This window comes from Gorilla gorilla, chromosome 20 (assembly GCF_029281585.2).
Source record: "Gorilla gorilla gorilla isolate KB3781 chromosome 20, NHGRI_mGorGor1-v2.1_pri, whole genome shotgun sequence".
Taxonomy (NCBI): Eukaryota; Metazoa; Chordata; class Mammalia; order Primates; family Hominidae; genus Gorilla; species Gorilla gorilla.
Window position 1 is genome coordinate 6,305,272 of NC_073244.2, and position 21,242 is coordinate 6,326,513.

General features: G+C 60.6%; 1 protein-coding gene across 2 annotated transcripts; it reads left to right on the forward strand.

Annotated features, from left to right (window-relative positions):
* Positions 1–10,483: 10,483 nt before the first annotated feature.
* CDC34 (cell division cycle 34, ubiquitin conjugating enzyme) lies at positions 10,484–20,084 on the forward strand. 2 transcript variants are annotated; one of them, XM_019016478.4, is made up of 5 exons: positions 10,484–10,865; positions 14,100–14,186; positions 14,522–14,619; positions 15,253–15,387; positions 19,335–20,084. In XM_019016478.4, exons 1-5 carry the CDS (start codon positions 10,689–10,691, stop codon positions 19,546–19,548), a joined length of 711 nt encoding a protein of 236 aa, XP_018872023.1. In that variant the 5' UTR covers positions 10,484–10,688; the 3' UTR covers positions 19,549–20,084. The 2 variants fall into 2 exon arrangements, with proteins under 2 accessions (XP_018872023.1, XP_055226959.1); XM_055370984.2 differs by lacking the exon at positions 19,335–20,084 and adding an exon at positions 17,156–19,326 and having other exon boundaries at positions 10,544–10,865.
* Positions 20,085–21,242: the final 1,158 nt, after the last annotated feature.

The window sequence follows — 21,242 nt, forward strand, 5'->3', positions numbered from 1 at the left end:
AGAAAAGACTTCTGTGACCACATGTGGGAGCGTTTTTTCCCACACACCAACCAGCAGACGCCAGCCGGGTGTCCTCTTAATTCAGCTCTGACACCTTCTACCCAGAGATAGCGTCAGATCCCACAGGCCGAGGGCTCAGTCCCCAAGCCTCTCCCTCTTCAGACACCAGTTGCGAATCTGGGCTTCCAGGACTTTGATCTGGCCGGGTTCAAGTTGGGGTTCCCAGCACCCCTTTGGGTTCAATTAATTTGCTGGAGCAGCTCACTGAACTCGGATACACTTGTGTTTCCTGGTTTACTATAAAGGATGTGGCAAAGATAACAGAAGAAGGGACCACAGGTGAGGTACGTGTAGGGTGGGGATTGGAGTGCCGTGAGGATGCACAGGGCACCATCTCGGAGCTTCCAGGCATCTCCACGTGTTCAGCTCTTGGAAGCTCCCCAGAACCCAGTTCTCTAGGGTTTCGTGGCTTTTTTTGTTTGTTCATTTTTGAGACGGAGTCTTGCTCTGCCACCCAGGCTGGAGTGCAGTGGCGCGATCTCGGCTCACTGCAACTTCCCCCTCCTGAGTTCAAGTGATTCTTCTGGCTCAGCCTCCTGAGTACCTGGGATTACAGGCACCCGCCACCACACCCGGCTAACTTTTGTATTTTTAGTAGAGACGGGGTTTCACCACGTTGGCCAGGCTGGTCTCAAGCTCCTGACCTCAGGTGATCCACCCACCTCGGCCTCCCAAAGTGCTGGGATTACAGGCGTGAGCCACCACACGCGGCCTAGGGATTTTATGGAAGCTTCATGATGTCAGCATTACTTCCCCAGGGGTATAGGGCAGGACCCTCTTTGGGGAGGGTCCCAAGACCCGTAATCGAAAAGGTAAGATTAGAGCTCTGCAGCTCAGAGGAGGGCGGGAGATTATTTCCTGAGGCCTAACGAGCTCAGCAGTGCAGCAAAAGACTGCAACTAGGGCTTCGGGAGCTATGATCCCGGAACTGAAGAAGAAAACTACTCTCTATCCTAACACCATACACGGGAACAGAATTTTATTTTATTTTTTTAATTTTTTGAGACAGAGTCTCGCTCTATCGCCCAGGCTGGAGTCCAGTGGCGTGATCTCGGCTTACTGCAAGCTCCGCCTCCCGGGTTCACACCATTCGCCATTCTCCTGCCTCAGCATCCCGAGTAGCTGGGACTAAAGCCGCCCACCACCACGCCCGGCTAATTTTTTGCATTTTTAGTGACGGGGTTTCACCATCTTAGCCAGTATGGTCATGATCTCCTGACCTCATGATCCGCCTGCCTCGGCCTCCCAAAGTGGTGGGATGACAGGCGTGAGCCACCGTGCCTGGCCTTTTTTTTTTTTAGACGGAGTCTCGCTCTGTCACCCAAGCTCGAGTGCAGTGGCTCAGTCTCGTCTCACTGCAACCTCTGCCTCCCAGGTTCAAATAATTCTCCTGTCTCAGCCTCCTGAGTAGCTGGGATCACAGGTACGTGCCACCGTGCCTGGCTAATTTTTGTATTTTTAGTAGAGATGGGTTTTCACCATGTTGGTCAGGCTGGTCTTGAACTCCTGACCTTGTAATCCACACACCTTGGCCTCCCAAAGTGCTGAGATTACAGGCATGAGCCACCGTGTCTGGCCGGGAACAGAATTTTTAAATTTTTACAAGTTCCACGATGGCAGAGACCACTCCTGTCTCCCAGTTTCCCAGCACTGAGCTGGGGTTAAGGTAGGTGATGAATGAACCAATGAATCAATATAGGAATGAATCCTGGCAAATCGCCTGTTTCCCAAAAAAAGCCACAATAATGGTTCCACTCCCCGCTGCAGAGGCAGATGGAGAGGTAGAATCCGCATCCCCCTCCGGGACTGGAGCTCCTTCCAAGGCAGGGCCCCTGCAGGACGCTCACCCTCTGGACTGGGCACCAGCTGCGATGCCTGCGCTGACGGCAGCTCCTGCTGTGCAGACTCAGGAGCTGAATAAATGACAGTTGTGGTTCTAGGCTACTAAATTTGGGGTGATTCATTACGCAGCAATGAGTAACAAAGATTAATGAAAGGTGCCCACTCCATCCACAGGTGCTGTTAGGCTACCACAAGCGCCCCTTACAGGTCATACGCCAGAGCATTTCAGTGAGCACGGGCTGGGGGCTCAGCAGCATTTCCGGTGAGCACGGGCTGGGGGCTCAGCAGCATTTCCGGTGAGCACGGGCTGGGGGCTCAGCAGCATTTCCGGTGAGCACGGGCTGGGGGCTCAGCAGCATTTCCGGTGAGCACGGGCTGGGGGCTCAGCAGCATTTCCGGTGAGCACGGGCTGGGGGCTCAGCAGCATTTCCGGTGAGCACGGGCTGGGGGCTGAGCAACAGGACACAAAACACAGGAGAGCCGGGCACGATGGCCCACGCCTGTAATCCCAGCACTTTGGGAGGCTGAGGCAGGTGGATAACGAGGTCAGGAGATCGAGACCATCCTGGCTAACACAGTGAAACCCCGTCTCTACTAAAAATACAAAAAATTAGCCGGGCGTGGTGGCGGGCACCTGTAGTCCCAGCTACTCTGGAGGCTGAGGCAGGAGAATGACGTGAACCCGGGAGGCAGAGCTTGCAGTGAGCTGAGATCGCCCCACTGCACTCCAGCCTGGGCGACAGAGCGAGACTCCATCTCAAAAAAAAAAAAAACAAAAAAAAAAAAAAAAAAACAAAGGAGAGGCCCCTGTCCTCCCGAAGCCCACAGCCAGGCAGAATGAGGTGGGCTTAAATCCTGGACACCCAGACAGGGACGCAGGGCACGGAGGCTTCCAGGAGTGACCAATCAGAGGACACCAAAGCTGGTCCCAGGGTGCACCTCACACTCCACCCCGGTCCCTTGAGGCCAAGCCCACCTCCCCTGCCCCGCCCAGCTCCCTGGGGCCTCCCCTGATCCCTGACCCTGTGCCGCCCACTGTGCCTGCCCTCAGGTCCCGAGGACCCCGTCTGTCCTAATCCCTGCATGACCCTTGCCAGCGCAGCCAGGAAGCTGACCCGTCCTCCCTGGCCTCACAGCAGCATAGAGCGCGGCAATCCCCTCTGGCAGCACCCACGGGCTCCTGCCCCACCCCACAGTCCCCCTTGGAAGCTTCCTCTCTCTCCCCAGCTCCTCTGGTGGCTTCATCCAGGGCCTCCCCTCCTCCAAAGAGTCCTCTGCTGGCTCCCTGGGGACATCCCAAGCCTGACACATCCAAGAGGGAGCTTCCGGCCGGCTCCCTGGACCCCGGGCTCCTCCAGAGTTTCTGGTCTCTGTGGAAGCCTCTCACCCGATCCACTGAGCACTGAGACCACGGCCAGACGCCTTCCCGGGCTCCACAGCGGCCCTCACCACACCTCATCCTGAGGCACCCTGCCTGCCCTCCCTTCACTGCCCCCGGCTGGTCCAGCCAACACCCTCTCCCACCTGGACCCCCAGCCCTTCACCGCGCCCCCGGCTGGTCCAGCCAACACCCTCTCCCACCTGGACCCCCAGCCCTTCACCGTCCCCGGCTGGTCCAGCCAACACCCTCTCCCACCTGGACCCCCAGCCCTTCACCACGCCCGGCTGGTCCAGCCAACACCCTCGCCCAGCTGGACTCCCAGTCCCCACCAGCCAGTCAAAGCATCCCTCCCCCAGCCTCAGCGATGGGTTCAGAGAAACCCAGCTGGCCAGTGAGATGCAGCCGGGAGCTGTTTCCGGGAGCGCAGTGCTGGGCGGCTGGGTTGGGTGCATGGGCTAGACTTTGCAGCCCTCACCTCCGCCATGTCTGCGAATAAAGCCAGCACTCAGGACAGCTGAGCGGGAGGCTCCCCAGCGTCTTCTCACCTCTGTCCCGCACTCACCACCCAGACCCTGGACCTCTAGCCAGTCAGGCTGTCCCCACCTCAGGGCTGCTGGACGTGCTGTTCCCTCTCCCTGCAGCACCGTTCCCGCAGACCTGCCTGCTGCTTCCCCACGCCACCTGGGTCTCTGCTCATATGTCACCTCCTGAGTCCGAGATGCCTTCCTACACCATCCCGGTGGCTCTCTAACCCCTGGCATTCTTTAGAAACTGCTTATTTATGTATTTATATGCTGGTTTGTGGCCTCTCTCCCTGTGAACCCAAGGGCAAGAAGTTTGCTGCTTTTGTTCACTGCTCAATCCCCAGAACCTAGATTTGCACATAGAAGAGAAGGAAGAGAAGGAGGGAAGGAGGGCAAGGGAAGGGAAGGGGAAGGGAATGGAAGGGAAGGGGAGTGGAGGGGAGGGGAGGGGAGGGGAAAGGAGGGGAGGGGGATGGGAAGAGAGGGGAGGGGGATGGGAAGAGAGGGGAGGGGGACGGGAAGGGAGCAGAGGGGAGGGGAGGAGGAGGGGAGGGGAGGGGAGGAGGAAGGGAGGGGAGGGGGAGGGGAAGGGAGCAGAGGGGAGGGGAGGAGGAGGGGAGGGGAGGGGAAGGGAGGGGAAAGGAAGAGAGGGGGAGGGGAAGGGAGGGGAAGAAGGAAGCAATTTTCCCCTAGGAAGAAGCTGGAAGTCATTGAGGTGTGTTAATCCCTGTAGCTGCAGTAACAGATTTAGTGACTTAGCATGGACGTACCATCTCACAACTCTGGAAGGCAGAACTTCTAAAATCAAGGCATGAACAGGGCTGGTCCCTCCTGGGGGCTCCAGGGAGAACCTGTTTCCTCCTTTCCCAGAGTCCAGAGGCGCCCGCATCCCTCAGCTCCAGGCCCTCCCTCCCCCTTCACCTCCAAGAGCGCAACCTCTTCCAGTCTCTGATTCTCGGCCCCCGCCCCCCACCACCCTCTTAAAAGGACCCTGTGGGGACATGGGCCCCCATCACCCCAGATGCTCTGCCGTCTCACGGTTCTTATCACACCTGTAGAGTCCCTTTTGCCACCTGAGGTGGCACAGCCACAGATTCTGGGGATCAGGATGTGGATGTCTTGGGGGCCTTATTCCCTCTTCCACGGTGAGGAACTGGCCCGGGACTGCACAGAGGAAAGCTGACCTGGAAGCCTGTCCTGATGCATCTGGAAGCACACGGGCCCCACAGCCTTTTGCGTTTTTCCCTTTTTTTTTTTTAGACAGGGTCTCACTCTGTGGCTCAGGCTGGAGTGCAATGGTAAAATCACAGCTCACTGCAGCCTCAAACTCCTGGGCTCAGGCGATCCTCCTGCCTCAGCCTCCCAAGTAACTGGGACCACAGGTATGTACCATCACACCTGGCTCCTTAAGAAACATTTTTTTTTTTTTTTTTTTTTTTTGTGGAGACGAGGTCTGGCCATGTTGCCCAACGCCCCACGGCTGCTGTGTCCTGGCTCCGTGTCCCTCTCCCCTGAGGACCATATCCTCCCACACGCACCCCTCTGCCTTCTGAGAACTGTCTTTCTTCCCTACAGGGCATGAGAGCGGCAAGATGCCATCGTGTAAGAGTCTCAGTGACATCTTGGGCTCCACAGGAAGACCTTTGTACAACTATCTTATCTAACCCACTTTCAAATTAAAAAACTGAAAGTCGGGCTGGGCGCGGTGGCTCACGCCTGTCATCCCAGCAGTTTCAGAGGCCGAGGCAGGTGGATCACCTGAGGTCAGGAGTTTGAGACCAGCCTGGCCAACATGGCGAAACCCCGTCACTACTAAAACTACAAAAATTAGCCAAGTATGGTGGCGCGCCTGTAATCCCAGCTACTCGGGAGGCTGAGGCAGGAGAATTGCTTGAACCCAGGAGGCGGAGATTGCAATGAGCCAAGATCGTGTCACTGCACTCCAGCCTGGGCAACAGAGTGAGACTCTGTCTCAAAATAAAATAATAAAATAAAATAAAAACTGAAACTCTTAGGCCAGGCGCGGTGGCTCATGTCTGTAATCCCAGCACTTTGGGAGGCCGAGGAGGGTGGATCACCTGAGGTCAGGAGTTCCAGACCAGCCTGGCCAACATGGTGAAACCCCATCTCTACTAAAAATATAAAAATTAGCCAGCATGGTGGCACAAGTCACCCACTTGGGAGGCTGAGGCAGGAGGATCACTTGAACCCGGGAAGCAAAGGATGCAGTGAGCAGAGATGGAGCCACTGCACTCCAGCCTGGGTGACAGAGCAAGACGCCATCTCAAAAAAATAATAAATAAATTAATTAAATAAATAAATAAAATAAACCTGAGACTGGGTTTAATGTTTGAGCAATATTTCCAAGGTCATGGCAAAAACTAGATTTGAATTTAAGGTTCTTCTGTGCCATGTGATGGAAAACCTAACTCAAACTGGCTTAATTAACGAAGAAGGAATTTATTTTTACTTATTTATTTATTTTTGAGATGGAGTTTCACTCTTGTTGCCCAGGCTGGAGTGCAATGGCGTGATCTTGGCTCACCGCAACCTCCGCCTCCCAGGTTCAAGCGATTCTTGGGCCTCACCCTCCCGAGCAGCTGGAATTATAGGCATGTGCCACCACGCCCGGCTAATTTTGTATTTTTAGTAGAGACAGGGTTTCTCCATGTTGGTCAGGCTGGTCTGGAACTCCTGACCTCAGGTGATCCACCCTCCTCGGCCTCCCAAAGTGCTGGGATTACGGGTGTGAGCCACGGCGCCCGGCACGAAGAAGGAATTTAACCTGGTTGTGGTGGTGTGCACGTGTGGTCCCAGCTACCTGGGAGGCTGAGGTGGGAGGACTGTTTAAGCCCAGGAGTTCAAGGCCAGCCTGAGCAACAGGAAGGGAGGCAGGGAGGGAGGAAAGGAAAATAAACTAAAAAGGCTGGGCGTGGTGGCTCACGCCTGTAATTCCAGTACTTTAAGAGGCCAAGGCAGGAGGATCACTTGAGGCTGAGAGATCGAGACCAGCCTGGCCAACATGGTAAAACCCCATCTCTACTAAAAATTCAAAAATTAGCTGGGTGTGACAATGCAGGCTTGTGATCCTAGCTACTTCGGAGACTGAGGTGGGAGGATTGCTTAAGCCTGGGAGGCAGAGGTTGCAAGAGCTGAGATTGCGCCACTGGACTCCAGCTTGGGTGACACAGAGAGACTCCATCTCAACACAAACGAACTAAGAGGCAAGAATTCATGAGCTTGCATCATTGGAACATCCAGGGGAGGTCAGGTAACAGCGGGATCCAAGATCACTAATAGGATTATCAACGTTTCCCCTCTCATCAGCCGGCTCGGCTTTCCTGTGATGCTACCTTTGTTCGCAGGCCCCGTGGTGACACCATGACCCCGTAACTCCAGCCCCAGGTCCTTCCAGCTCAGCCACCCCAGCACTGTGATCCCAGAGAAATGTCCCGGGGCTGAATCTCATTGGACGTCAGGAGTCACATGCTTGTTCCTGAACCAATCATTGCAGCCCAGGGTGGTGGCCCTGGGAACTGATGGGATGGCCCCTCCCTGCAGCCAGGGCTTGGGTCAGTCCAATTCGAACCCGTTCCCACAGAGTAGGGAGCCCCCAAGCAGGCAGGTGGAAGCCCCTGGTGTCCACCGCTCCAGGGTGGTGTGAGCCTAAGCCTCCCTGGGGGTCGGGGCCCTGTGGGACCAGCTGGAGGGGCTTGAAAATCTCCCCAACCCAGGCCGGGCGCGGTGGCTCACACCTGTAATCCCAGCAGTTTGGGAGGCTGAGGCGGGCGGATCACGAAGTCAGGAGATCAAGACCATCCTGGCTAACACGGTGAAACCTCTTCTCTACTAAAAATACAAAAAATTAGCTGGGCGTGGTGGCATGCGTCTGTAGTCCCAGCTACTCAGGAGGCTGAGGCAGGAGAATCACTTGAACCCGGGAGGTGGAGGTTGCAGTGAGCCAAGATCGTGCCACTGCACTCCATCCTGGGCGACAGAGCAAGACTCCTTCTCAAAAAAAAAAAAAAAAAAGCGGCACCCGGGCTCAGTGGCTCGCGCCCGTAATCCCAGCAGTTTGGGAGGCTGAGGCGGGTGGATCACCTGAGGCCAGGAATTCGAGGCCAGGCTGACCAACATGGAGAAACCCCGTCTCTACTAAAAACACAAAAATTAGCCAGGCGTGGTGGCCCATGCCTGTAATCCCAGCTAGTCGGGAGGCTGAGGCGGGAGAATCACTTGAACCCAGGAGGCGGAGGTTGCAGTGAGCCAAGATCGTGCCACTGCACTCCAGGCTGGGCGACAGAGCGAGACTCCTTCTCAAAAAAAAAAAAAAAAAAGCGAGAGAAAGAAAACCTCCCTCACCCACACAGTGCTTCCTGGGATGTGGGTGTACGGAAGAAGAGAGATCTTGGGAGCCCTTAGAGAAGGAATCGTGGTTAATTCTAATTAGCATTAATTTACCCATGAGCTGCTGCCTGCCGGCTTCATGATGCCAGCAATATATCCACGACCTGTGCCACGGAAGAGACTGAGGCTCAGAAAACCCTGGGAACCTTGGTGAAGGGGCCACAGCCAGAAGGCCCCACTAGTCCCGAGACCCTCCTTTTACTCCAGGCCCCCAGGGTGCCGGGCAGAGGGGCCTGAGGGAGGAGGCCCAGAGGCCCTTACAGGTGAGGACGCCACGGCCTCGACCCTGGACAGCTCTGGAAGTGACCGCTCGGCCCAGAGCTCTTTCTTGGATCCCTCCCTCCCTCTCCACTCCTGATGCTGTTTTCCTTTCCCCAGACAGGTTTGCCTGCTGGTCCTCTGCCAGGGACCAGACTCATGAAGCCGGGGCCAGGTGTTGGGGCACCTGTGGGACAGAGTGGCCCTGGTCCCAGACTGTGGTTTTTGTTTTTGGTTTTTTTTTTTTTTTGAGACGGAGTCTCTGTCGCCCAGGCTGGAGCGCAGTGGCGCTATCTCGACTCACTGCAAGCTCCGCCTCCCAGGCTCACGCCATTCTCCTGCCTCAGCCTCCCGAGTAGCTGGGACTACGGACGCCCGCCGCCACGCCCGGCTAATTTTTGTATTTTTAGTGGAGACGGGGTTTCACCATATTAGCCACAATGGTCTCGATCTCCTGACATTGTGATCCGCCCGCCTCGGCCCCCCAAAGTGTTGGGATCACAGGCGTGAGCCACCGTGCCCGGCCTGTGTGTTGATGCAGCTGTGTGTACCCAGGGCATAGCAACAATGCCACTGGCACAGTCCGAGGGCAGGGCCACCCCAGTCACGGGCATGACTCAGGGGAGGCTGGGCTGCCCCGTCCTCACCACGGCCAGTTCTCCCGACCAAGCTTCACGGCAAGGAGCATGTGGGTGTCTGGGCAGCCACTGAGCCAGGTCAGAAGTCAGGTGGGGTCACAGTGATGCGCGGAATCAGCTGGGGTCAAGACTCAGGTGGGCTGGGCGCGGTGGCTCATGCCTATAATCCCAGCATTTGGGAGGCCGACGCAGACGGATCACTTTGTTAGTCCAAACTGCATCCTCCCCTTCCTTTCAAAACCTAACAACACACTTGAGGTCAGGGGTTCGAGACCAGCCTGGCCAACATGGTGAAACCCCCATCTCTACTTAAAATACAAAATTAGCCGGACGTGGTGGCGGGCACCTGTAATCTCAGCTACTCGGGAGGCTGAGGCGGACACTAGCTTGAACCCGGGAGGCGGAGGTTGCAGTGAGATTGTGCCACTGCACTCCAGCCTGGGCCACAGAACGAGACTCTGTCTCATTAAAAAAAAAAAAAAAAAAAAAAAAAAGACTCGGGTAGGACAAAGGTCAGGCTGGGAGGAGGGCACAGCCAGGCTCGGGCTCAGCTTGGGGTGGGGGCTCCGTGGGGCTGGCGCCTCTCCCGGGTCAGGTGCTGAGCCGATGCTGGCTGGCGTGGGCCTCTTTCCCAATTTCTCTGGGGGGCAGTAGCACCTTGCCAACCTCTGATGGCTCCAGCGCCTGCACTCGCCTCACACCACATGGTGACTTCAACGGGGACCAGGGAAGCCCTCGCCCCTCCCACCCCTCACAGCCCTCCCTGACCTCGCCCACTTCTCAGAGCTCCCGCTGTCGGGGGAACCGAGGCAGCGCCGCGCCTGGAAGCCAGGTCTGCGGATCCCGCCTCGCTCCCGCCCCTTCCTCCCTTCCGCGTGGCCAGCGCGACCCTAGGACAGACTTCGCGCCCGTCCCCTGTACAGACGGGGAAACGGAGGCGGGGACGCGGGATCGCGCCGGATGGATCGGCCCTGCCCCTCCGGTCCCGGTCAGGACCTCGCGCCGCGCCCCGTTCACCGCCCGCGGCCCCGCCCCGCGCCGGAACGTCACAAAACAACCCCAAAGCCGGGGGACCGGGCCGGTGACGGCGCAGAGCAGCCCTGCCCGCCTCCCTGCGCACAGCGTCCGCGGTGCTGGTCGAGCTGGGGGCGACGGCGGCGGCCTCGGGGATCGGAAGAGCCCAGGGCTGCCCGCTGGAACCCTCCCTCCCGGCGGCGGCGCTCGGCGCCGTAGGCGGGACCGGGGCCGGGACTCCACTTCCCGGCGTCCCCCGCGGGCGGGCGCGCAGGCCCAAATCGGACCTGGCCGCGGCGCGCAGGCGCAGTCGGGGCCAGGCGGTGCGCGCAGGCGCAGCGGGGGGCGGGGCGCGCGGGCCCGGCCAAGGCAAGCGCCGGTGGGGCGGCGGCGCCAGAGCTGCTGGAGCGCTCGGGGTCCCCGGGCGGCGGCGGCGCAGAGGAGGAGGCAGGCGGCGGCCCCGGTGGCTCTCCCCCGGACGGTGCGCGGCCCGGTCCGTCTCGCGAACTCGCGGTGGTCGCGCGGCCCCGCGCTGCTCCGACCCCGGGCCCCTCCGCCGCCGCCATGGCTCGGCCGCTAGTGCCCAGCTCGCAGAAGGCGCTGCTGCTGGAGCTCAAGGGGCTGCAGGAAGAGCCGGTCGAGGGATTCCGCGTGACACTGGTGGACGAGGGCGATCTATACAACTGGGAGGTGGCCATCTTCGGGCCCCCCAACACCTACTACGAGGGCGGCTACTTCAAGGTGAGCGCGGCGACCCCCGCCCGGGTCCCGGAGCCCACGAGCGACCTCGGGTGCCGGGAACCAGCTCCCTGCCCCGCGGTCCTAGCGCTGTTGCTGGGCGGGCCCCGCAGCCTCCTGGCTTGGGCTCGTTTCCCTTCTATGGCCACGTTCCCCCACCCAGCTCTGCCCGGCCCCCTCCTCGGACGGTCTCGGGGACCTTCAGCCTCTGCTGCAGTCCTCGAAAATCCCCAGTTCCCTTTAAGGCATCGTCCGGTCCCCTGTTAGGCTCTTGGCCCCCGGAGTGGTGGCCGGGGGCCCTCCCTGGAGCATCTGGGCGTGGGGCTCTTGCCCACCTCCTCCTTGGCGGGGGCTCGACCCCGGCTGCCTCCCCCTCCGCCCCTGCGAGAAAGAGGGAGCGGAGCCCAGGCCGCGCCGGCCTTTCAGCTGCCCTCCCCGGAGGAGACAAAGAGGCCCCCCCAGACCCCGTAGCTGCTATTGTTGGGGAGCTGGGCCCGTGAGCGGGGGAGCGAGGCCAGCCTGGGGGTGGCTGGCGCGGCCACTCGCTCAGTCTCCAACAAAGGCCCGGATGAGCCTTGGCAGCCAAGACCTGCCTGGAAAGCGGCCACCCTTGCCAATAGCAGCCGGCCAGGCGCCCTGGGCTCCATCCCCAGCTTTATGTAACCTGCGCCCTCGGGAAGGCCGAGGTAGGGGCGTGCCTCCCACCTGCTCCCTGCAGCTCTCCCCAGGCCTCCTGGCTCGGGCCCGCGTCCCGGACCCCGACCTCAGAAGCTCCGGGCTCGCTCATCCCAGCTGGTCTTGGCCTTTCTCAGATTCCACTGAACAGGTGGCTTCTTGTGACCCAAACCCCGAGTTCTGGGCCATTTCTTCTGCCCTCTGGCGGTTTAATTCCAAGCAGTTTCTTGATGTTTTTGTTGTTGGGAGCGGGGAGGCTGTTTCTGTCTCATGTGAAAAGGACTCAGGCCAAAACCAGGGCAGTTTTCTTGGATCTCACGATCCAGACGTGATCTTTGACTCCTTTTAGCGTTCAGGCACCTCGTTCTTGGGGCCAGAGGGACAAAGCGAGGAGCCCTGTGTGAGAGGTGGGGAACGAGCACCCTGTCCAGTAATCTCCCCCTCCCGCCGTCACTTCCTGCCAAGAGCCTGGACACGACACGACACTGCAGGGCCCGGCCCGCTCTGCCCCGGCCAGCTGCGGGCGTGGGGCCGAGGGACCGATGCCTCCCGCACGATATGTGTCTGCTCTCCGAGCTAATTAGTGTCTGAACCGCACCCGCTCAGCGTGAGGGCAGCAGCCCGGTCTGCTGGGGGCGATTCCTGAGCAGAGGGTGGGACGCCCGTGGGTTCTGCATCTGGAATCCTGCGTCCCCACACAGGGAACAGAGTTTGGGTCTTGAGGTTGCCAAACGGTTTTAGCAGCCCCCTCCGCCAGCCCCTTCTGTCTGCTTGGGGGAGCAGCTGGCTGAGGAGCGGCAGCCCCACCTCGAAGCCAGGCCTGTGAGGCGGCTGCTGTTCTGGAAGGAGGGCATGGGGGTTTCTGGCTGCTCTGCCCACCAGACCGGTTGCCAGGGATTGTGGGCAGAGCCTCCTGGGCCAGCATTAGGGGATAATCCGGTTTTCCGGATTTCCCAGGGAGGGGGCCTCTAGACATCTGCCGAAGGGTCAGTCCTCAGAAGCCAGTGTTGAGACGGGGGTGCTGCCACCCATAAGGACTCCCTTCCCGCTGTGCCTGGGAGGGAGTTGGGGGAGCGTGGAAATACAGAACCTGCTGAGTGCCCAGGGCCGCTGCTGCCCAGCCACTGCCTGCAGCCGCTGTTCCTTCAGGAGCCGGAGTGAGCCCTGGGGCAGGGGCCGCCAGAGAGAGCCCTCCACAGCCGACTTGCTGTGTGCCCTTGACAGGGCGCTTTCCTTCTCTGAGCCTGGGTTTGCTCCGGGGAAAAGACATTCTTAGAGGTGCCCAAAATAAGAGGCTCATTGGGACTTGGTGGGGTTTGGTACAGGTGAGGCCTTGGCTGTTGTCAAGGATTGCCGCCTGAAACCCAGCACCAGGCTTGGGGGGCCTGAAGTCTTGGGGAACCGCAGGGCAGTTCTGAGACTGAAGTTCCAGCCTTGCTCTGTGGCCGCGGCCAAGTCACTTGCCTCACGGGGCCCCAGTGAGTTCCCTGTCAAACAGAGGACACCCCCCAAGACCCCCCGAATGCCCTCCCTGTCCGGGAGGGGCCTCGCCCACGATCCAGGACCCCCCGAGTGCCCTCCCTGTCCAGGCTTCCCCCACGATCGCTCTGGGGGTGCTGCTCTCGTGCCTTGGAGTGCTGAGTGCCACCAGGACCCCTGACCCAGACAACCCCTGTGTCTGTCACTGGGGCCCAGCAGGAAAACAGTGAGGCTTCCTTGTTTACCTGCTGTGGCCCAGGAGGGCCGTGGGTGGCATCACGCCCCAGGCTGCAGGCCAGACAGCTCTGTCACCCGGCACGTGGCTTCAGTCCTCCCTCTGTGGCCGTCCTTGCCAGCAGATCTGGACCTCCAGGGCCTGGGTGACCACAGGGGGCGATGCTGACAAGGAACCAGCAGGCCTGGACCTCCAGGGCCTGGGTGACCACAGCGGGCGATGCTGACAGGGAAGGAGTCCTGCCAGGTTTCTGTGACCTATGGGTCTGCCTGCCTGACCCCCCAAGACCAGACACCTGAGGGTAGACGGCCATACTGACTCATCCCCTCCCACGGCCCGGGCCAGGGCAGGTGTCACAAGTGTTTGCTAAGTGAGCAGTCATCTGTGCTAACCCTCCCCACACCCTGGCTGCCAAGGCCCTGGAGGTGCAGCCCTGGTCTTGGGCTTCAGCTCCATCCAAGGGGAGCCTGGAGCCCCTGCCAGTCCATTCTGTCTGCTGGTGGGTGCCCCTGGCCTGGGTCCCATGTGCCTGACCTGGGCTGCCACGGGCCTGGAGCCACGCAGGCAGCCAGTGCCCACGTTCCCCAGCAGCTGTGCTGGGCCGGGTCCCGGCCACCTGGACTGTGTAGGAGCTGGGATCAGCTCAGGTGACTCATAAAAGGCTTCAGGCAGCCTTCTGGGGACTTGACCCCAGGCCCGTGAGAGTCCCTGCCTTGGGCAGGATACAGTGTCCCTCACACACACCCTCAGGCACCAGCACTGGGAGTGGGATGGCCTTGGGCACCTTGTGAGCTGGGGCAGGTCTCGGGGCTGGGCTGGGCTGAGCCACCCGCCTTCTGCCCCTGCAGGCGCGCCTCAAGTTCCCCATCGACTACCCATACTCTCCACCGGCCTTTCGGTTCCTGACCAAGATGTGGCACCCTAACATCTACGAGGTGAGCACGGGCCTCACGTCCTCATCCTGCGGGACCCAGGGTGCTGGGAGCCTCACGTCCTCGTCCTTCCGGGACCCGGGGCACTGGGAGCCTCACATCCTCGTCCTCCGGGACCCGGGGTGCTGCGAGCCTCACGTCCTGGTCCTTCCGGGACCTGGGGTGCTGGGAGCCTCACGTCCTCGTCCTTCCGGGACCCGGGGTGCTGCGAGCCTCACGTCCTCGTCCTTCCGGGACCCGGGGCGCTGGGAGCCTCACGTCCTCATCCTCTGGGACCTGGGGCACTGGGAGCCCATGCTGACCTCTGACCTGTTCTGACCTGTCTTCTCCTTGTGCAGACGGGGGACGTGTGTATCTCCATCCTCCACCCGCCGGTGGATGACCCCCAGAGTGGGGAGCTGCCCTCAGAGAGGTGGAACCCCACGCAGAACGTCAGGTAAGCCGGCCCAACCCCCTATGTCCACCCAGACCATCAGGTAGGCTGGGCTCCCCCACAGGCTGTGGCGCCAAGGCCTGATTCGGGACCTGCCAGCTGGCGGTCCTGGGCCTCGCTGTACCTGCACGGTGGGTGCTTTCACGGGGCCTGCGGCACTGTGTGTCGGTGCAGACTCCCACCGGGACCCCAGGCCGGCCCCACCGTCTGGAACCACCTAGAGGTGTCCCGCCCTCCTCAGTCCTGGGGCCTTCTCCTTCCCCAGCCGTCTCTGGGTTGGTCACCTCGTGCCACGTGTGCCGCCCGGGCCTCGTCCCCAGGTACAGGCACTGGGCCGTGTTGCCCGTGTGTCCTGGAGTGTAGTCCAGGCAGGACGTGCGGGTGTGAGGGCAGCCCCGGGTCTGACGGAGGGGTCTGCACCTTGCTGCCCTCCCTGGTCTTGGCGTGGGAGGGAGAAGACTGATGCAGGTCCAGCCCCTGCTGTTCTGGGGGCCTGAGACAGAAGCAGAGGCCATGAGGCCAGATGAAGGTCACCTGCTGGGCGGGTCCAGGCGTCCCTGTGACCCTCAGGGCCAGAGAAGAGCCAGAAGGCTGGGGTGCCCTGAGCCGCCCCACTCCGCCCCACTCTCCCCACAGGACCATTCTCCTGAGTGTGATCTCCCTCCTGAACGAGCCCAACACCTTCTCACCTGCCAACGTGGACGCCTCCGTGATGTACAGGAAGTGGAAAGAGAGCAAGGGGAAGGATCGGGAGTACACAGACATCATCCGGTGAGGGCGGGCGGTGGCGTCACGGGAGGAGAGACTCAGATCCGGCCTGCACCCTGGCCCCTGGTCCCACGGCCGCCCAGCCCCACCGTCCTGGTGAGGGTGGCGGAGCTTCCTGGTGCCCATTTACAGGGTGCCAGTCACAGATGGAGGCCGGGCCGAGTGGCAGAGGGTCCAGCCAGGTTCAAGCCCAGCTTCTTGCCCCTTTTCCTCTTTTTTTTTGTTTGAGACAGAGTCTGGCTCTGTCCCCCAGGCTGGAGTGCAGTGGCGCGATCTCAGCTCACTGCAAGCTCCGCCTCCCGGGTTCACACCATTCTCCTGCCTCAGCCTCCCGAGTAGCTGGGACTACAGGCGCCCGCCACCGTGCCCGGCTAATTTTTTGTATTTTTATTAGAGACGGGGTTTCACCGTGTTAGCCAGGATGGTCTCGATCTCCTGACCTCGTGATCCATCCGCCTTGGCCTCCCAAAGTGCTGGGATTACAGGCGTGAGCCACCGCGCCTGGCCTTTTTTTTTTTTTTTTGAGATGGAGTCTCGCTGTCGCCCAGGCTGGAGTGCAGTGGCACGATCTCGGCTCCCTGCAGGCTCTACCCCCCGGGGTTCACGCCATTCTCCTGCCTCAGCCTCCCGAGTAGCTCCGAGTAGCTGGGACTACAGGCGCCCACCACCTTGCCCGGCTAATTTTTTTTTGTATTTTTTTTAGTAGAGACGGGGTTCCACTGTGTTAGCCAGGATGGTCTTGATCTCCTGACCTCGTGATCTGCCCGCCTCGGCCTCCCAAAGTGCTGGGATTACAGGCGTGAGCCACCGCGGCCGGCCTTTTTTTTTTTTTTTTTGGAGACAGAGTTATACTCTCTCGCCCAGGCTGCAGTGCAGTGGTGCAATCTCGGCTCACTGCAGCCTCCACTTCCCGGGTTGGAGCAGTTCTCCCCCTTCATCCTGCCAAGCAGCTGGGATTACAGGTGCCCACTACCACGCCCAGCTAATTTTTGTAATTTTTAGTAGAGGTGGGATTTCACCATCTTACTCAGGCTGGTCTCAAACTCCTGACCTCAGGTGATCCACCCGCCTCGGCCTCCCAAAGTGCTGGGATGACAGGCGTGAGCCACTGCACCTGGCCTGGTGGTTAGTGTTTTCATAGATTCTTCCAGGCTTTTCAGTTTAACGCATGTCTGTGCTTTAATGAAGAAATGGGGTCGTGCTGTGTGTGCCCAGTGACTGACTGTTAGGGAACATGTGTCCGTGCTTTAATGAAGAAATGGGGTCGTGCTGTGTGTGCCCAGTGACTGACTGTTAGTCAGGGGTGTTGGCCTTACTCGTGTCTGGAGTGCGTCCCTGCAGGCTCTTGGCCTGGCGAGCTCTGGGTACAGCTGTGCAGTCGCCTACCGGCGCCTTCCACACCTGCGGTCCACTTCGCCTGCGTGGCTGTGTGTGGTGACCCACGGCTCTCCCTCTCCTCCCATCGGCCTCGTGCCCCAGAGCTGAGCCCCATAGCCCCTTCTCTTGGGTGCCTATGTTCACATGAATGTGTAAACACGTGCGTGTCTGTGTACAGAGACAAGGCTTTCTTTACGGGTTGACGGCCTTAATGGTTCCCGCTCTTCCTGTTACGTAGAGGCCCTTCCCATCCATTTTTTTTTTCTCAGAGTGAAATTGCATAGATTTCCTCACAGAGGCCTCACCTATTTTTGTTGGTATTTTGAATAAGCAGAATCTTAAAAACAACTTTTAAAATATTGCACACATAATGCATGTGTCTTCCTCGCCCCAGGACCCAGGAGCATCCAGGGCACCTTCCATCCTGCACTCGCTGGTACCTGGTGTCGTGGGGTCATCTCGGGGCAGCATCCTGGTGCTGGGCGGTCTTGGCTCTGAGCAGCCATGGTGGGCGGGCCCCGTGCAGGAAGTGGCCTGCAAGCACCTGCTGGCCTCTGGAGGTCACAGGGTAGCTGCCCTGGCCGTCCCTCTTTGCAGATGTCCTCGGTGGCCCTGGTCCGGTCGTGTCACCTGGCCCATGTGGCTGGCTCCTTGGCCCAGTTCTTCCCGGCCACCTCCCTGAGGCACCACCCCCTTGAGATCCCAGCACAGAAATAAAAGCCACACTATTTTCATCCCTCAAAACTCCCTACGGGCCAACTCACATGTGCCATGTGGACTCTGCTGTGGTCGCCGTTTCTGCCTGTTTTTTCATCTGTGTGCGTGTTGGCCTCGTGGCAGCCCAAGTCCCGCTGAGCTGTGCCGGGCGGGCTGCCGTGGAGCCCGGCTTGGTCAGGGATGTTGGTCTTGCTGAACAGCACCGCCAGATGGTCCTCCAGCTCATGCTGGCGGTGTGCTGGCGGCACCTCCACGGCACAGGTCAGTTCCCATCCTGGCCCTCCCCTGCGTCTTCCCACGGCCGCCACCTCTGCAGTGCCGTCCCCGGGGCACCGTCAGTCACCCCCCCCCAGCCCGTCCACCCTGGCCCTCCCCTGCGTCTCCCCACGGCTGCCACCCGTGCAGTGCCGTCCCTGGGGCACCGTCAGTCACCCCCCCCCCAGTCTGTCGGAGAGCGTGGGAAGCAAAGCTTGGCATCCGCTGGGTCCCGCCACCCAGGGACGTCCCTGAGGCCAGACGCCTGCCCTCCACGCGTCATGCATCCCCATAGAAAGCACTGGGCTTGTGGGCTGGGCTTGGGGCTGTCTGTCCGCTCCCTGGTGCCCTCCCATGCGGGCACTGTGGGACCCGCACACTCCGGTAGCAGCCAGCCCCAGAGCCCAGAGCCGTGCTTGGTCAGTGATAGGGGCTCAAGTCCATTGCCTGCGGCTGCAGCCTCGTTCCTGCTTTCTGTCAAATGGGGTCAGCATGCCGCCCGGCCCTGCTGCGCCACCCCCGGAATCCCCTTTGCTTCCAGTCCTGGGGGGACATTCTTGACGCGTGTCCTGGAGGTGGAGCCGGGGGCAGGTTCCTCGTAGGTCCTGGTGTGCGCGGTGCAGCCCCTCATAGGGCCGGGTGTACACGGTGCCCTCCAGGAAGTTTGAGCTAACTTGTCCTCCCTTCCTGCCAGAGGCCGGGATGGCCAGGCCCCCCAGGTTTAGAATCCGGAGGCCGGGATGGCCAGGCCCCCAGGTTTAGAATCCGGAGGCCGGGATGGCCAGGCCGCCAGGTTTAGAATCCGGAGGCCGGGATGGCCAGGCCCCCCGGTTTAGAATCCGGAGACCGGGATGGCCAGGCCCCCGGGTTTAGAATCCGGAGGCCGGGGAAGCCCAGGCCCCCCAGGTTTAGAATCCAGAGGCCGGGGTGGCCAGGCCCCCGGGGTTTAGAATCCTGGTGAGGCTGGGGTGGCCAGGCCCCCTGGGTTTAGAATCCTGGTGAGGCTGGGGTGGCCAGGCCCCTGGGTTTAGAATCCTGGTGAGGCTGGGGTGGCCAGGCCCCTGGGTTTAGAATCCTGCTGAGGCCGGGGTGGCCAGGCCCCCGGGTTTAGAATCCTGCTGAGGCCACGGAGAGGCTCAGGCCGTTTCTGCGTTTCCCATCTCACCTGTGCTGGTTCCAGTCTCCGGGGATGGTCCTGCCTCCTGTCCTTGGGCCCTCCCAGCTGCTTCCTTTGCTCCTGCGCTGAGGAAGGCTTTTGCCCCCGAGTGGGGCAGCACGGGCCCTCCCTGTTAACGGCATCGTTATTTTCTCCCAGCTCCTGATGGGTCCCTGTGGGGTGTGCTTCGGGGCGGGGCAGGCGGGTGTGACTGCACTGCGCCTGTCCAGCCTCCCACCCGCACCTCCTGCCCTTCCCGAGCCCCCTCCTCTGTCATTTCTCCCCCGGAGTTCCTCACGCACAGGGCTTTGTCCTAAGTGGTCACCACACGCCGTTTTAAGAGAAACCTGAGCGTTGGGATGAGCATCGGACCTGGGGGAGTGGGGCCGGGCAGGGGCCGGGTCCAGGCACGTGGGTGGCGCCCTCACCCACCCTGTCCCCCCAGGAAGCAGGTCCTGGGGACCAAGGTGGACGCGGAGCGTGACGGCGTGAAGGTGCCCACCACGCTGGCCGAGTACTGCGTGAAGACCAAGGCGCCGGCGCCCGACGAGGGCTCAGACCTCTTCTACGACGACTACTACGAGGACGGCGAGGTGGAGGAGGAGGCCGACAGCTGCTTCGGGGACGATGAGGATGACTCTGGCACGGAGGAGTCCTGACACCACCAGAATAAACTTGCAGAGTTTACCTCACTAGGGCCGGCCCCGTGGCTCCTTAGACGACAGACTACCTCACGGAGGTTTTGTGCTGGTCCCCGTCTCCTCTGGTTGTTTCGTTTTGGCTTTTTCTCCTTCCCCATGTCTGTTCTGGGTTTTCACTTGCTTCAGAGAAGAGGGGCTGCCCCACCGCCACTCACGTCACTCGGGGCTCGGTGGACGGGCCCAGGGTGGGAGCGGCCGGCCCACCTGTCCTCTCGGGATGGGAGCTGAGCCCGACTTCTACCGGGGTCCCCCAGCTTCCGAACTGGCCGCACCCCGGAGGAGCCAGGGGGGCGCTGCTGGGAACGTGGGCGGCGGGCCGCTTCCTGACACTACGAGCCTGGGAGGCCCAGGTGTAGCGGTCCGAGGGGCCCGGTCCTGCCTGTCAGCTCCAGGCCCTGGAGCCACGTCCAGCACAGAGTGGACGGATTCACCGTGGCCGACTCTTCTCCCTGCTTTGGTTTGTTTGAAATCTAAATAAAACTACTTTATGAGAGGCCAGAGAAGCTGTGCTTGGGAGGGAGAGGCAGCCTCCACGTCCATGAGTGACTGCACACGGCCAGTCCCACTGGGACCCTGGCTACGCCAGGTGTGGATCTGGGAGGCCTGTCCTGGGAGGCACGGGGAGCAGCCGGGTCCTGTGGCCTGTATGTTCCCATAACTTGGGTCAGACAGGCCTGGGCAGCATCCCCCAGCCTGCGGGACAGGGGCGGCCAGAAAGCCCCCAGAGTTCGTCCTCCCTGTGACCAGGTGCATCTAGTGGGACGGGAGCTGCCTCTACAGGCATCCAGCAAAGCTTCGTCGCGGGTCCACAGCCGCCTGGGCGTTGATCTCAGCGGCTCAGGGCTCCCAGGGCCACAGATGCCCCCGATCAGCACTCCGGCGGCTCCAGCTCCGCCCAGGCACAGCCCAGGCCCTGGGCACACAGGGCAGGCACCTCACGTCCTGGTGTCAGGAAGTCCCCAGCGTCGTTTTATTACATGTCATGGAGGAAAGCTCGGAGCTCCCATGCCCTCCCGGGGCACCGGCTTCCAGGAACGTGCCTGCGTTCCGCTCTCCAGAAGCTTCTGGGCACCCGGAAAGTCGCGCAGTGGCTGATTCAGGGTCGAGGAGCTGTGAGGATGAGGTTTCCCACCAAGTTGGGACAGAAAATGGGGCCCTGGGGTCTCAGCAAACCATGGCCCTCAGGACCAAACCTGGCTTCCGTCCCCTGTTGTGAGTGAAGTGTTACTAGCACAGCCACAGCCAAGTCTCAGGATCATCCATAGCTGCTTGCTTTGGTTTGGTTTTGTTTTTGAGGCAGAGTCTTGTGTCGCCCAGGCTGGAGTGCAGTTGTGCAATCTCGGCTCACTGCTACCTCCGCCTCCTGGGTTCAGGTGATTCTCCTGCCTCTGCCTCCCGAGTAGCTGGGACTACAGGCTCCCACCACCATGCCCAGCTGATTTTTGTATTTTTAGTAGAGATGGGGTTTCACCATGTTGGCCAGGATGGTCTCGAACTCCCAACCTCAGGTGATCCACCTGCCTCAGCCTCCCAAAGTGCTGGGATTACAGGCGTGAGCCACCGCCTTCGGCCAGTATCTTTATTCATGAAGACCAAAAACTAGAACAGCCCAAAAATCCATCCGCTGGTGAATGCATAAACACCGCGTGGTC

Coding starts and splice junctions, on each gene's coding strand:
- CDC34 (XM_019016478.4), top strand. CDS start 10,689: ATGGCTCGGCCGCTAGTGCCCAGCTCGCAGAAGGCGCTGCTGCTGGAG. Junction 10,866..14,099: donor ACGAGGGCGGCTACTTCAAG/GTGAGCGCGGCG, acceptor CTGCCCCTGCAG/GCGCGCCTCAAGTTCCCCAT. Junction 14,620..15,252: donor AACCCCACGCAGAACGTCAG/GTAAGCCGGCCC, acceptor CTCTCCCCACAG/GACCATTCTCCTGAGTGTGA.